The sequence below is a fragment of the Callithrix jacchus genome, chromosome 12 (genome assembly GCF_049354715.1).
Source record: "Callithrix jacchus isolate 240 chromosome 12, calJac240_pri, whole genome shotgun sequence".
Classification (NCBI taxonomy): domain Eukaryota; kingdom Metazoa; phylum Chordata; class Mammalia; order Primates; family Cebidae; genus Callithrix; species Callithrix jacchus.
The window spans coordinates 73,996,851-74,011,029 of NC_133513.1; the positions used below are offsets into that span (position 1 = coordinate 73,996,851).

At 34.3% G+C, this 14,179-nt stretch overlaps 1 protein-coding gene across 10 annotated transcripts in view; it reads left to right on the top strand.

Moving 5' to 3' along the window:
* Window positions 1–14,179, top strand: part of ZWINT (ZW10 interacting kinetochore protein) — a 29,083-nt gene that overhangs the window by 1,015 nt on the left and 13,889 nt on the right. For 3 of the 10 annotated variants that reach the window (XR_013524398.1, XR_013524399.1, XM_078344002.1), the window contains exons 2-8: window positions 64–154; window positions 307–424; window positions 588–754; window positions 906–962; window positions 1,466–1,608; window positions 1,689–1,857; window positions 13,408–13,491. Coding sequence is in view for 7 of the 10 variants with exons in the window: in XM_078344002.1 (XP_078200128.1) it covers window positions 64–154; window positions 307–424; window positions 588–754; window positions 906–962; window positions 1,466–1,608; window positions 1,689–1,857; window positions 13,408–13,491 (829 nt within the window). In the remaining 3 variants the exon portion in view is untranslated. Of the gene's footprint in view, window positions 1–63; window positions 155–306; window positions 425–587; window positions 755–905; window positions 963–1,465; window positions 1,609–1,688; window positions 1,858–1,953; window positions 2,037–2,240; window positions 3,047–13,407; window positions 13,555–14,179 lie in introns of those variants that run through there. The other 7 variants (XR_004732037.3, XM_035268370.3, XM_003734484.6 and 4 more) reach the window with 7 other exon arrangements.

A 14,179-nucleotide genomic window follows, 5' to 3' on the forward strand; every position in this document is an offset into this window, starting at 1 on the left:
AGGCCTTTCTGTAAACCCTGGTCACTGGAAAATGCGATTTCCTGTGTTTCCTTGCTCCTCCAGGGTCCTGACTGAGGTGGCAGGCATCCTGGAAACTGCAGGCCTCCAGGAAGAGGCAGAACTGTCAACCAAGATCCTGGTTGAGTTTGTGGTGGTATGTACAAGATGGGAGCCAGCCTTTCAGAAGCCAGGGTCTGGTCCTGGCTCCTCTTATTGAGATACAGGACAGCATCAGTAGAGAGCAGACTTTAAGGAAACATATAAAGAGGTAAGGATGTTCCCTGTCTCCACCCTCCCTCTGAGCAGGACTCCCAGAAGAAAGACAAGCTGCTCTGCAGCCAGCTTCAGGTGGTGGACTTCCTGCAGAACTTTCTGGCTCAGGAGGACACTGCCCAGGATCCCTTGGCTTCTGAAGACACGAGCCGTGAGTAAGCAGGGGATAGGAGTAGCAGCTGGCCTGAGTTGGGAAGATAGAATTTCAGTTAGGTCTCCCATTTGGCTGATAGGAAGAAGGAGGCCCAGTGTTGCAAGGAGGCAGTCTAGCAGGCCACCCTCATTCATGTTCTCATTCCTGGTGACTCATTCAGGACAGAAGGCAATTGCAGCCAAAGAACAATGGAAAGAGCTGAAGGCCACCTATAGAGAGCACGTGGAGGCCATCAAAATTGCACTCAGCAAGGCCCTAACTCAGATGGAGGAAGCCCAGAAGAAACAGACACAACTCCAAGAAGCATTTGAGCAGCTCCAGGCCAAGGTACAGCCAAGGGCCTTGAGTAGGGGGAGGGAAGGGCAGTTAGGTAGGAAGAGGGAAAGAGTGAGCAAGCTGAGTTGTGCCAGCTTTCAATCTTTCAGAATTCCAAACAAAAATAGACTTCTTCTGTTCTCTCTCCCTTGCTTATCTGCAGAAACAAATGGCCATGGAGAAACGCAGAGCAGCCCAGAAGCAGTGGCAGCTACAACAGGTAGGTTGATCCACCTAGGAGAGTATCCCTTCTCACCATCATGCTATTGCATGGACAGTGTCCCCTACCTAGAAAACCTTCATTTTTCTTTCTCCTTTGAGGCACTGTAATATAAATACCAACATGGGCTTGAATCTCAGTATCACCACTTACCACTGGGTGACCTTGGGCAGGTCACCTAACTTGTATTTCTTTATCTGAAATGGAGGCAATAATAGCATCTACTCTATAGCGTAATTAAAGTGCTTAAAATAGTACCTGGCACATAGCAAGTTAAATAAGTGTCAGCATCACCTTTGTGCTCCTTCCCCCAAAAAATGCCTCACCCTAGAACAGCTCATTCTGATCTTTCTTTTTCCCCCTACTCCACTCTGAAGTGAATAGAGTCCCTCTTTTCATCAGTGAGTCTGAGCCCTGAGCTGGGTATAGGCTGGAGGGGTTAGGGGGATGGTTCTAAAACCTCAATATCTGATGCATAATGTCTGCACACTCACTCCTGGTAGGAGAAGCATCTGCAGCATCTGGCAGAGGTTTCTGCACAGGTGAGGGAGCGTAAGATAGGAACTCAGAAGGAGCTTGAGGGGGTGTTTCAGAAACTTGGAAACCTGAAGCAGCAAGCAGGACAGGAGCAGGACAAGCTACAGAGGTAAGGCTGGGGGCATTGGCTGCGGATTTAGAATGGTTCAGCTGAGATTCCTTCCCTTCACACTTACCTCCTCTTTGCAGGCATCAGACCTTCCTCCAGCTTCTGTGTACCCTGCAGGGTAAGCTGCTGTTTCCTGAAGCTGCCACTGAAGCAGAGAATATTCCAAATGATAAACCCCAGCAGCTGACTGGACCCGAGGAGCAGAGTATAGGAGACACCATGGGGAGAGACCCTGGTGTATCCTCCAAGGTAAATGAGAGATGGAACAAGTGGGTGTGGGCAGGCAGGTGGAGAGAGAAGCTGGGAGATTGGCCTTATCCACTGTCTATCCTGTATGTCTCCAAGTCTGATGGTCTACAGCCTGCTGGAGATTCAAATTTGCCATGGCTCCCTGGAGGACAACAGCATGGAGAAAGATCCTAGAACAGGTCAGACCCAACTCGGGCCTTGGTGTATTTGGGCTGTGAGTGTGGAAGGAGGGGAAAGCCTGGTTTACCTCTCTCTGCATCTGAGCTCTGCTACCCATGGAGCAGATGAGTGGTGAGAACAGGAAAGAGCTTATGTTACAATTTTAACACCTCTTTCCCATGCTCAGCCCACCCAGGCCTAACTCCTATCTTCTTCTTCCCCAGTCCTCAGTCCTCTGACCCTCCCCCAACACACACACACACAACCATCATTGCAAGAAAGACCGTGAACTCCTGAGTTCAGCCCGATTTCTGACTACAACCCAGGTGGGAGAAATTCTGGCATCTGTGGATTAAAAGCCCTGGATCTCTCTCAGTGGCATATTTGTTTCTTCATCTTCATATGCTGGCAGGCAGAACTGTTAATACAGATACTAAGAAGCCAATAACATGACAGGAGCTGGGACTGGTTTGAACAAAGGGTGTGCAGATGGGGAGGGGATACTGACCTTCTGCCTCAGTAATTGCTTCCTTCTATGATGCAGACATGCTGAATTTAATTCAAGGTAGAGGAGATTATTTTAGGCAGGTGGTTATATGCAGGGAAGATAATTTATTCACTAATCCAAATTGTATTCATGGATCCAAATGTTTGTTGAGTCCTTCCTTTGTGCTAAGGTTCTTGCTGTGAACTAGAGCTCTAACAGTGAGCTCATCTGACCCTTTTAAGATGTATAGCCTAGTGTTAACATTCTTGGTATCTTTTTGTGCCTTATCTAAAACATTTCTCGATCACTGTTTTCAGATGTTCATTTATTAGTTTTTTCAAAGAATCAGAGCTTGGCTTTTGTCATCCACTGTTGTATGTTTTGTTTCATTGACCTCTAGTAATACATCGATCATTTCCTACCTTCTGTTTTCAGATGGATTAGATGTACCTTTTCTGTAAACTCTTATTTTTATCAGATGATCAACTCATGTATTTGGATCCTTATTTGGGTTCTGAAATAAATATGTAAGGCTATACATTTCTTCTGACTTTATTTTCACAATCATTCAAAGCATTTTCTATTTTCTGTTATAGTTATTTCATTGATTCATAAATTTCATTGAAAAATAATTTGGTATTCTATTTGTCTGTGGGAGGATAATCTAAGTTTATTTTAATTTGATCAGAGAATGTCATTTACATAACAAACTTTGAAATTTGGTGAGTGAATTATAGCCTTGATGTGGTAGCCTTTTTTAATGTTTCACATGAGTTTAGAAAGAATGCATTTTAGATTGTGTGTAGTGTTTCCTATTAGATTATGTCTGTATTTTTTTTTCAATTTATATCTTCTATATTTTGTGGTCTGAGTATCACCTGAGAGAGGAATGGGACAGTCTTCAGCTAAGATAGTGGATTTGTTCATTTCTCTTTATAATTCCATTTGCTTACTTACTTTGCTTTTTGCTATTAAATATTTTGCTTTATACTATTAAAATATTTACATATTTTTACTTTTTTAAGTTATATATAATTTTATATTTATATCTCTTTTCTGAACTGAACTTTTACCTTTGTATGGTAGCCTACGTCATCTCTAGACTACTGTGTTTAGCCTTGAAGTCTATAGTTTTAATATTATTTAATTATTAATAAAATTTAATAATTATAATATTTATTTAATTATAAATAAAAATTAATTTAAAAAACTATATTAATATAACTTTGCCAGTTGTTCTGGTTACTCTTTGCTTGAGATCTTTTTGCTTGAATTTCCATCCTTTTTTAATATCAACCTTACTTTATATTTACCACTTGTATACAGCATTTAAAATGTTATTTTTTAGAAATTCAGTTTCATGTTTGTCTTTATGATTTTGTAGTTGTGTCAATTTTTTATTTTCTCTCTCTTGGTTTTTTACTTATCCCTTTCGTGTCTTTTAGTTTTATTTTTTATTTTATTCTCATGCTTTTTTTGTTGTTGTTTGTTTAGAAGGTCTTGTCTGCTAGTTCAGCTTTCATAGTTAACAATGTCTCGAGTCGGGGTCCGCAGTAGCTCCGGCCAGATGTCGTGGCACTTGCGGAGGTGGGGCCATGAGTTCAAGGCCAACCTGAGCAACCTTAAAAGCTCTCATTGATTGGCCAAAAAAAAAAAAAAGTCTCGAGTTAAAGAATTATTTAAATAATCTTGATCTTTTTTTAATAAATGAAGCCTAAGTAGCTATAAGCATTGATAAATTATCCCACTCTAAACTTTTAAGGTATTTTTGTCCGGTTTATTACTTCTAGCCTGTTTGTGTTCTCAAAAATTAATTTTTTAAATTATTTTATGTGGTCAGTGCTTTATTTATATTTACTAAATTTACTTACTATTTTTGCCCATATCATTTTTACCTTCCAGAGCTTTTATCTGAAATACTTTTCCACCTGAAGTAAATGTGTCAGAATTTTCCTTAGAATTTGGAGACTGTATAATGCTTTAGTTTTTCTTACTATGAAAATATTTTTATTTCGTTCTCATTCTTGAGAAATGTTTTATTATGTAGAGAATGCTTGGTAGGCAATTTGACTTAATACATTGAAGATTAACTCATTGGGTTTTGTTCATCTGGTATTGATCCTTGTTGATGAGAAGTCAGCTGTCAGTTTAAAAGCCCTTCCTATGAACTTTTTTACCCACTGGGTGCTTATAAAACCTTCTGTACTTAGTGCTTTATCATTTTACTATATTGTGAATAGTTGGGGATTCTGGTTTACTTTTTTTATTCATTCATTCTGCTTGCAATTAGTTGGGCTTTCTGTATCTTAAACTGCCACTTTTTCAGCAATTCTTGAGTATTTTCAGCTTTATCTGTTTAAAAAGCACTCTTAACCTCTTTTGTATTAGCTTCTTCTAAGATACCAATTAGACATCAATTAAATTTTCTTACATTTTTCTTCATGTCATGTAAACTTTCTTTTGTATTTACCATTGCTCTTTCTCTTTAGATTGCATTCTAGATGCTTTTCCTAAGTCTAATTTAACTTTATATAGCCAAGCTATTGTTTTTTCATCAATTTCTTGAATCTTTGATTTGTATTTCAATAAGTTGTATTAGATCTTAGTTTACTACTTTTTTTGGATGTTTTCTTCTGGCTTATATTTTAAGCTCTTTACATTTTTAAGTTTTTTTACTACATACTAGGTATATATATGAGCTTTTTTTTTTAACCTTAAACATAATATATGGACACTTTATCATTCTTTTGGAATAGTTTATAATATGTAATTTTATTGACCTATCTCTCATACTCTTTGTTTAATATAATTCATGTAGTTTCACTTTGAGTTGCCTAATGTTTTTTATATCTGTGTGCTATTGCATTTTTCATTTCTGTTGTTTATTTTCTCTCTTTCTTATTAGTGTTTCCCAGAGGCTTTTTTTCTACTTTGCATGTCTTTGAAAAGCACAGGTGTCAGCATTGTTATCTTTAATGTTGTTTTTCATACGTTCTTTTAAATTGTTTTGTCTTTATTATTCCCTTCTGCTTTATTTTTTAATATTTGTATGGTTTTTAAAAATTAATATTTGATAACATGTATGTATTCTTTCACATATTCCAACAAATACATTTACATATTTACATTTTTATTTGACCACCACTCTGAGATTATCTCATATATTTTAATACATAGGCCATTCATTATTTCTAAATAGATTGTAATTTTAGTATTGATTTTATTTTAAATCAAGGAGGTTTCCTTTGCTGCTTTTGCCTCTCAAACGTACTTGGAATAGTGTTTAGTTCCTCTATGGATTTAAGATAATTTTCTTTGTTATTTTTAATGCAGGAAATTTTACTGCTTACAGTAAATTTTACTCATTTCTTTTAATCCATTTGCTTCAAATGGTACAACATCTGTGAATATTGTTACTTAAAATGTATTGGTAACAATATACTGTTATTTCTCAAATGGTATGACACCTGTGAATATTGTTACTTAAAATATATTAGTAACATAGTATTTGTATATGTGTAGTCATGTATGTTTTTATAGGGAAGAGATTTTATTGTTTTTGTTCATCACTAAACCCATAAGTTCAAGGAAAACCCTGATAGAGGGGAGATCTGCAAACATGGGTAAAAATGTAATGTAAATGGTTGACAAAAAATGAAAAAGGAACACAGTGCATATGTAAGGTATTCCAGATTTTTAAATGTGACTTGGAAGTTTGTATGAGATTTCACAGAGGTAACATCCAAAAAAGCATTTTACTTATATATTATGACTTCTATTACATCTACCTTTTCTGAAATAGCATTTTTTTCTGACAAGGTTCTAATCATTAAAAATAATTTAACACATTGCATTCAGTATTTCTGACCATTTCTATCCAACCAGTTGCTAGGATCAGTTTCTTAAAAACATGGTGAGAGAGAGAAAATTTGTTCAGAGTACCATCCTACAATTCTTTGTTAAGGTCTTCTACATTTATGTGACTTATTCCTATCAGGTAAATATTCTTATTATCCCAGATAGTGTAACCAAAGCTAGTACTGCTCATTCTGTCTGTACAGTTTTGAAATTTATTAAACTAAAGTTTCCTTTCTAATATTCTCCCCTGCCATAACAAGATGGACACTTTCTGCTGTTCATTGTTTCTTGTAGTGCTAAACTTGTACTTTTTGCAGCAGTGGTGATCAGTGAGGGTTTTGAAAATCTCTAAAATTAAGTGGTTTACTTCCCTGTGCTACCAGTACATAGTAATATAATATTAGGTTTATATATTTTATTAATGTATTATTTTTATAAACTTATTTTTCCAAAGGGTAATAAAATATCTACAAACTACGTTAGTGATAACATCTGAGAAGTTTCTGCTAACTTTGAAAATGCCATAACTATTTTCAGACAGTGTTAATTTTCTCCCATTGTGGAGCCTTTCTGAGGTTAATACACCTCATTTCTGCCTTACAGTTAGAACATTGGGCTTTGAGGAACTTCCTATTTGAGTTTGTAATTCATTAATTAAGAAACATGCCCGACTGATACAATTTGCTCTTGAAACCCTGAATATCCCATATTGTTTTGAGACCCTTTTAAAACTGTCATAGGTTCATTATGTCCTTAAATTTATAATCTTACTCTTCATAGAGCTCTGAAATATACAAAGACTAGATTTTTGGATGCCATATTTATATGCATTACTAAATTGTAAATTGTCAGATGGACTTTAGGAAGCACACTACCCAAGGTGTGTAATTCATTTCATCATGCATTATAAAGTAACTATACCCAAATGTAGAAGTTGATTGTTTAAGTCGGTAGATTACTATATACCTAAAATTGTGTTTTGTGATTGATACCGGAAGAGGAAATTCAGGATCATGCTTTCAGAAGGTGAAGGACTATTAGAAGCATAAGGTTATCACTAAAATGTTTAAAACAAATAAACCATAAAAAATATAATTTAGTGCATAAATAATTTGTTCTGTTCATATGTACTATAAAAAATAACATGAAGTTAAATAATAGTTTGTTTTCTGGAAAAATGATTTGTTTAAAACGTTCTTCAGGTTATCCAGTATATGAAATTCTATTGTAAAACTGGGTCTAAGCCAGTTAAGCAGTAAATGTCAATTTGATTAGTCTAGTTAAAAAGCAGTGATATTCATCTTTATCATATAACTAATCATCAAACAATAATATATATTTTTATATGAGCATTTGAGGAAAAACAGAAGCCTGTCCACAGTCTCCATATGTATGAGGGTTGGATAAAAGTCATTTGAAATAATTTATTTACAGAAGTATAGCATTATCTCTGGTTGTTTCATTCTGTTACTTTATAAAGATAATAGACTGTGGGGGAAGATACATGGGTTTCTAGCTTGAAAATTCTGTTAATAATTGCAAAGCAAAACTTTGTTTCAGTATTTGTTTTCAACAGAGAAATAAGAGGAAAAGGAAAGAAGTGATAAATTCAGTAGAGAAATTCAATCATAAAAATATAGAACGTGTGTGTATGTGGTAGGTGTTTATACCTACATATATACATACATAACATAGTCAGGGAAAATGGAAATTAGATGGAAGGAGTGACTACTTGAAGGATATTAGGATTTTTTTCAGATTCAGATCCTGCCATTAACTAGTTGCTCTCTAATTCCTGTGTACAGGGACGTAACATCTTTGCATCCGCAAATGAACATATACCAGTACCTTCAACATTAAATATAGTTACTTAGTAAATGTTCATTGTATAGTATTAGGGAATATTTTCCAAAGAGCTGCCTTTTTAACTTAGCTCCAAATAGATGAAACTATCCAGAGGAAGATTTCATCAAATATTTATTAAATGTTAGCTATGGCTGAATATAAGTTCCAAGAAGTTTTTAAAAAGAAAACTAAATAGTTTTACCTTCTCTGAGTTTAAATTTGGAGATAGGAAAGAAAAGATTTATGAAAAATAATTCTCTTAAAACAATGCTTATTATTTCAAAGACTAAGAAATAGGATGCTTCGGCAGCACCAAGAATAATCTGTAATACTAGGCAGAGAAAACGTAAGTGAAGTGAGAGACTGATAGAATCAGGAATGCAAGTGGCCAGAGTTTGGAGCAGTGGATGGAATGGGGGAAATGGGAATAGTGAGTTCACAAGGGCTTTTTATCTTTACTCTGATGGCTATAGGGATTCAAAGTCTTCACCCTGAAGCCATGGAAACCTGTTGAAGTTTTCTTTCCTACTTTGTCAAATAATCTCCAAGAGCAATTTAGTATATTGAAGTAGAGCTATCAAGGAAGACACACCATCAATGAACACATTTATGAGTTCTGGGCAGAATGCACATTTAGAAAGCAGTACAAATGCTTCCATCTCTGGAAGTAAACACATTTCCCTGAGTAACCATTTCTTATTATGGGGACTTGCTGTAATGACAGCAGCTAAAGAGCTGAAATCCATTTAGGCAATTAGATACACTAAAGCAACATTGGAGTGGCACCAGAATGGAGCTTCTATTTCTAAATGCCTAAATGCCTCTACTTAAAAATAAGTCACTACTTAAAAATACAGTTATCATAATTATGTATAGTTGCGGATTCTAACCGCCAAAGTAGTTAAATGACACTAGTATTCCTGGATGGTCACAGTTAGCAATCAAAATAAGAACACACCTACTGGAAAGTGATGAAGCACCTATCCCACAGTTCAGTGCTTTTAGGTATATTAGTCACTAAAGACTCATGACTTCCTGAGAACACTGGAAAGCATTTTCAACAATGTGCAATAACTTGTACCTGAGTAACAGCCTCTGTATCAAGGCTTCAGACACTAACAATTAAAAATAGGGAAAAAAAACTCATCCATGATGAATTTGTATGAAATGTTTGTATTAGCAAAGAATATTTAATACATTTAATACAAAATGTTTGTATTAAAGAATAGTAATCTATTTCACATCAATTAGCAAAATCATAGTGTTTCAGCAATACTCTCTGGCTACCACAATAACTTTAATTTTAATAATTATGTTCAACAGTATTCAGAGATTCCTGGAATTTAAAGAGAAGTACTGTACATTAGGTGCCTATGTCATCATTGGCACTAGCAGCAGGGTGTTCTAATTCTTTTGAGGAACTGACAGTAAAAATTGTATTTAATTTATAAAAAGTTTTATTGGTATTATAAGAAGAGGTTTTCTCTTTTACCCACTTCACTCCTGTATCTACACCTATCTAAAGAATTTTCAGGAACTGATTAGCTAAATCTAACTCTTGCTGTGTGGTGGTGGTGGTGGTGGTGGTGGTGTGGTGGTGACATGAAAGAGTAGGAATAGTGAAAAAAAAGAATAAATATTTAGGTAATTCTAACAATTATCATTACATACTATATATATTTTGTATAGGAAACAAACTGAAACCATGAGTTTCTATGCCCCTTGAGGCATACCTTTTGTTTTGTATTTAAATAATGATATGATTTGGGTCTTTTCATTGCATTTTTTGTGTCCCTAGAAAATTTAGTCTCCAATGAGAAAGGTGTTATTTAAGGAAAACATCTTTATTAAAGTACTTTTCAATAAAGTAATACTTCCTGTTAAAAATGTTATTTAATTTTTATCTTGTAAATGTAGGTTATAAAGCTGTTTGATGACCTGGTTTGGTTTATGTAGCTAGGTATTTTGAAGTGTAAAATATATTAAAAATATATATACATTTACATATATTCTAAACTGTTTAGTCAGGCATCCTCTTCATAATTTAATTTATTTTGCTTTACTTTTTAAGGAGTCATTTATTTCAATTATAAAGACATCTGGAAGCTACAGGAAGCTAATCTAACTTTGTTGCAATCCTGATTGCTATCAGCAGTTTGCTATTTTTTACCTGAGTTTCCTGTTTATTTGTAAAGAATCTAAATGACAGCCTGGTTCACTTTTCAATTTTGTATTAGGAGCATTCACATTTCATGCTGTCTTTGAATTCAACAGATGTTTGTCTTTTGGTTGTTTATCTTCATTGAATAATAAAGTTTTGTGAGAACAGTGTACTTGTTTTATTCCATCTCAGTTGAAGTCTATATAAGATTTGTTATGTGATTATATGAAATTATATGAAGGTCACTGTAATCAAAATGTGTTATCTTGGAAGATGGTACCACTAAGCTTTCAGTTCTTAAAATTTGATATGCAATAGAGCCACTTGGAAGTGGTCCTTTAAATGCAGGTTTCAGTCATCTCTGGGAGATTGCAACTCTCAATTCCTGGTTTAGATTTTCAAAAGTCAACAAATACCTCAGGTGATTCTGATGTAGTGGATTTAGGGACCATTTTGTGAGAAACCCTATACTATTTCTCATGAAGACTAGCATATTATCAACTCACTAGATGATACTTACATTCTTAAAAGGACTGGACATCCAGAAAGGAGTTTAAAGTACTGTTATACTAGGAAGAGGTGGGTGTGATAAAGTGATGGTAGCATTGTGTTCTGGCCTAAGCAAAGTCAAAAAACGACATGCACCCTCACACGGAAAGATGATGCTGAAAACATAGTAATGGAAGAGTGAAAATAAACCTCTGCCTTAGAGTGTTTTGGCAAAGTAATATTTCTGTTAAACTCATACATGCTCACACGTACACACACACATGCCTGAAAAGCAGATGGGGTTAGATAAAGTGAGTATAAAATCTTGTTTTGTTCCCACAGTAAATAAACTCAGAAAATAGAAATCCTTATCTATAAAGATAAATTGCCCGATTTTCTGGCTACTCCCCAAACACAGAGCTCCTCTGAGATTAGATGAAGCCATATGACTGGATTAGAGCTAAGAGTGTGTAGGAAAAAATGATATACACCACTTTCAACTCCAGCTCATGAAATCCCCCCATACTCAATCTTCCATTCTGTTTCTGTCTACTGATTAAATGGAGAGGACACTGAGGAGCATCAGGAAGGTAAAGTCATAAAATGGAGAGAGCCTGGGTCCATGTCACTTGGAAGAAAATGGCATAAGTAATTTGTAATGTTGGACTAATCTGAGTGAGGCAAGGGAAACAAAAAAAAAATCTTATATGATTATACGAAGTCACTGAAATATTGAGGTTGTGATATCAGAGAGCTTAAACCTTGTAAACACTATTCTGATTTCCCTAAGCCAATATTTCAGGAAAATCTCTTTAACTGTTGTTGATAATAATTAAACAGTTGTTGAACTAGAAAAAGCTATTCTTTGAAGGATCTTTATCTTAATTATAAAAAAAAATTGTAGGTACACACAAGGAATTTCCACTACAAGAGAGATTTTTGTCAAAGGCAGGGAGGCTAGTTGCATTAAATTCTCCATTTTCCACACCGAAAATGCAAAAATGTGTTACATATAGTGCTTTACTCATTCCTTCAATCTTAAATATTCTGTACTTAAACCCTAAGATTACATCCCTGATTTGAAAAATTTATTGCTGACCTATTTATAGTTTAAAATATATGGTTAGTCAAAATATTTTTACATTTTTAGGAAGACTGAACAGTTGGAATAATTTTGAAAGATATCCAATGTTTATCAACTCTTAACATTAGTCTTACCATGACTAATTAATTCTTCCTCTACTGATCCCTGACCAAATAAAGGTTTTGTGTGGTAGGTTTATAGTATGCTCAGCTTCAACCTGTATGTTAATCAATAAAACTTCTAATTGTCAGTTCTGAGTTTGGAATATTTTGTTCTTGCACTTATTTGGGAAACCTGTTTGCTCAGTTGCTGCATTTTTCCTGCTGTGAGTCATTTAATTATGCACATTTATTTTAGTATTTGTGCTACCTCATTTTTCTTTTCATATCACTTACCTGTTTGTCAGTTTTCTACAGCCTGAAGAACCCATGAGATGTCGAGTGAACCACCATTATGAATGGTCTAAAATTTGTTTTAAAAAAATATTTGCCGTATCATGATTCAGTGTTGTTATTTTTAGATTCTGCTCTTGAAGTTTTCATGTTTGAAATGTAAAGTTTATTTTAAAGACTACGGTGATTTTCTTTTATCTGCTTTCAAATTTCTAGAAGAAACATCTAATTTTTTTTATTTTAATATATACTTTGTAATTACTTCTTCTAGCCTCCTTCTGCCCTTCACCCTTACCCAGCCAAATATATACACGTGGGGATAAGAACTGTCTGTATAGGACCGTGAGATTTGGGATTATTTTTTTTCCATAAACTCATTGTTCTTGAAGACTGTTTACCTGTAGACAATATTTTCTAATATTATCTTTTAGAAAAGTTGAACAAAGACATCTCAAACAAATGTTATTTTTATGTTAAAAATGTGATAAAGTAACAAAAGTGAAGATGTTGATTTTCAACAATATGATGTTTCAGTGTAATCTCTGAGAGATAATTGAGTTGCCAGAGCAATAACTGTTTGAAGTACAAATGCAGGAATACCTTTTGATAAATACTTTGATTGCTTCTCTTCTTAACTGATACTCTGTCATGTTCATTGTTTTTATTAGTTGTTTTTATAACAATTTAATGGCATATATATGTATCAGCAATCACAAAATGTTTTATAGCTAGGGAAACTCGCAACTTTATAATGTTTATCTTAAAAATACAAAATATATTTTAGCACTTTGACAAATCATTAAAAAAATACAATGTATTTATCAGCTGTATTCAGCATATCTCAGGATAAAAAGTCAAGATTTCCACTACGCCTGAGCATAAAATCCATTTGGCACTCACCACATTTTATTGTATTATTTACATTTCTAATTTAGTGTTAAAACTTCATCTTCTTTTTCCATTTATCATTACATATACAGCAAATACAGCAGCTATTGCATAATAGGTATCCCAAAGTTATTTCCTTGCAATGTATGATAGTGTGTGTTCTTATACTTTTAAACCTATATTCCAGTGGCTTGGACTGAATTCATCAGGATACATTCAGTACTGGAAACGCATAAGGATGGATGGAGCTTTCACAGTGATCTCCAAATGAGTAAGGGTGTCTCATTCCCAATAACAGTGTGTCATTCTAAAACATGCATTTTTTTATTGTAGAAAGAGATATATGTAAATATATTTATATATTTGAATGAAATATTACCAAAACTTACATTTTAACTATTTTTAAGTGCACAGTGCAGTGGCATTAAGTGCATTCACGTTGTTTTAGGGCCATCATCATCATCCATCCCTAGAACTATTGTTATCTTACAAGCTGAAGCTTCATACACATTAAACATAGCACATCATTCCTTTCTCCTCTAGGCACTGACAATTACCATCTAATTTCTAGCAATTTGTTTTAGGTACCTCATAAAAGTAGAATTATACAATACTTGGTTTTTTGGGCCTAAATTATTTCATTTATTATTATATCCTCAAGGTCCATCCATGTTGTACCATGTCACATAATTTCCACATTTTTAAGGTTGAAAATAATATATTGTAAATATATACCACATTTGGTTTAGCCTTTCATCAATGTTTTAGTGATGCTGCACCTATGGATACACAAATAATCTGTGTGCATCTCTGTTTTGAATTATTTTGAGTATATGCTCCAAAGTGACATTGCTGGATCATATGGAAATTCCAAATTTAATACAATTTTCTACAGTGGAGGTAACATTTTTAGATTTCCACTAGAAATGTACAAGAGTTTCAATAAAGCCACATTCTCA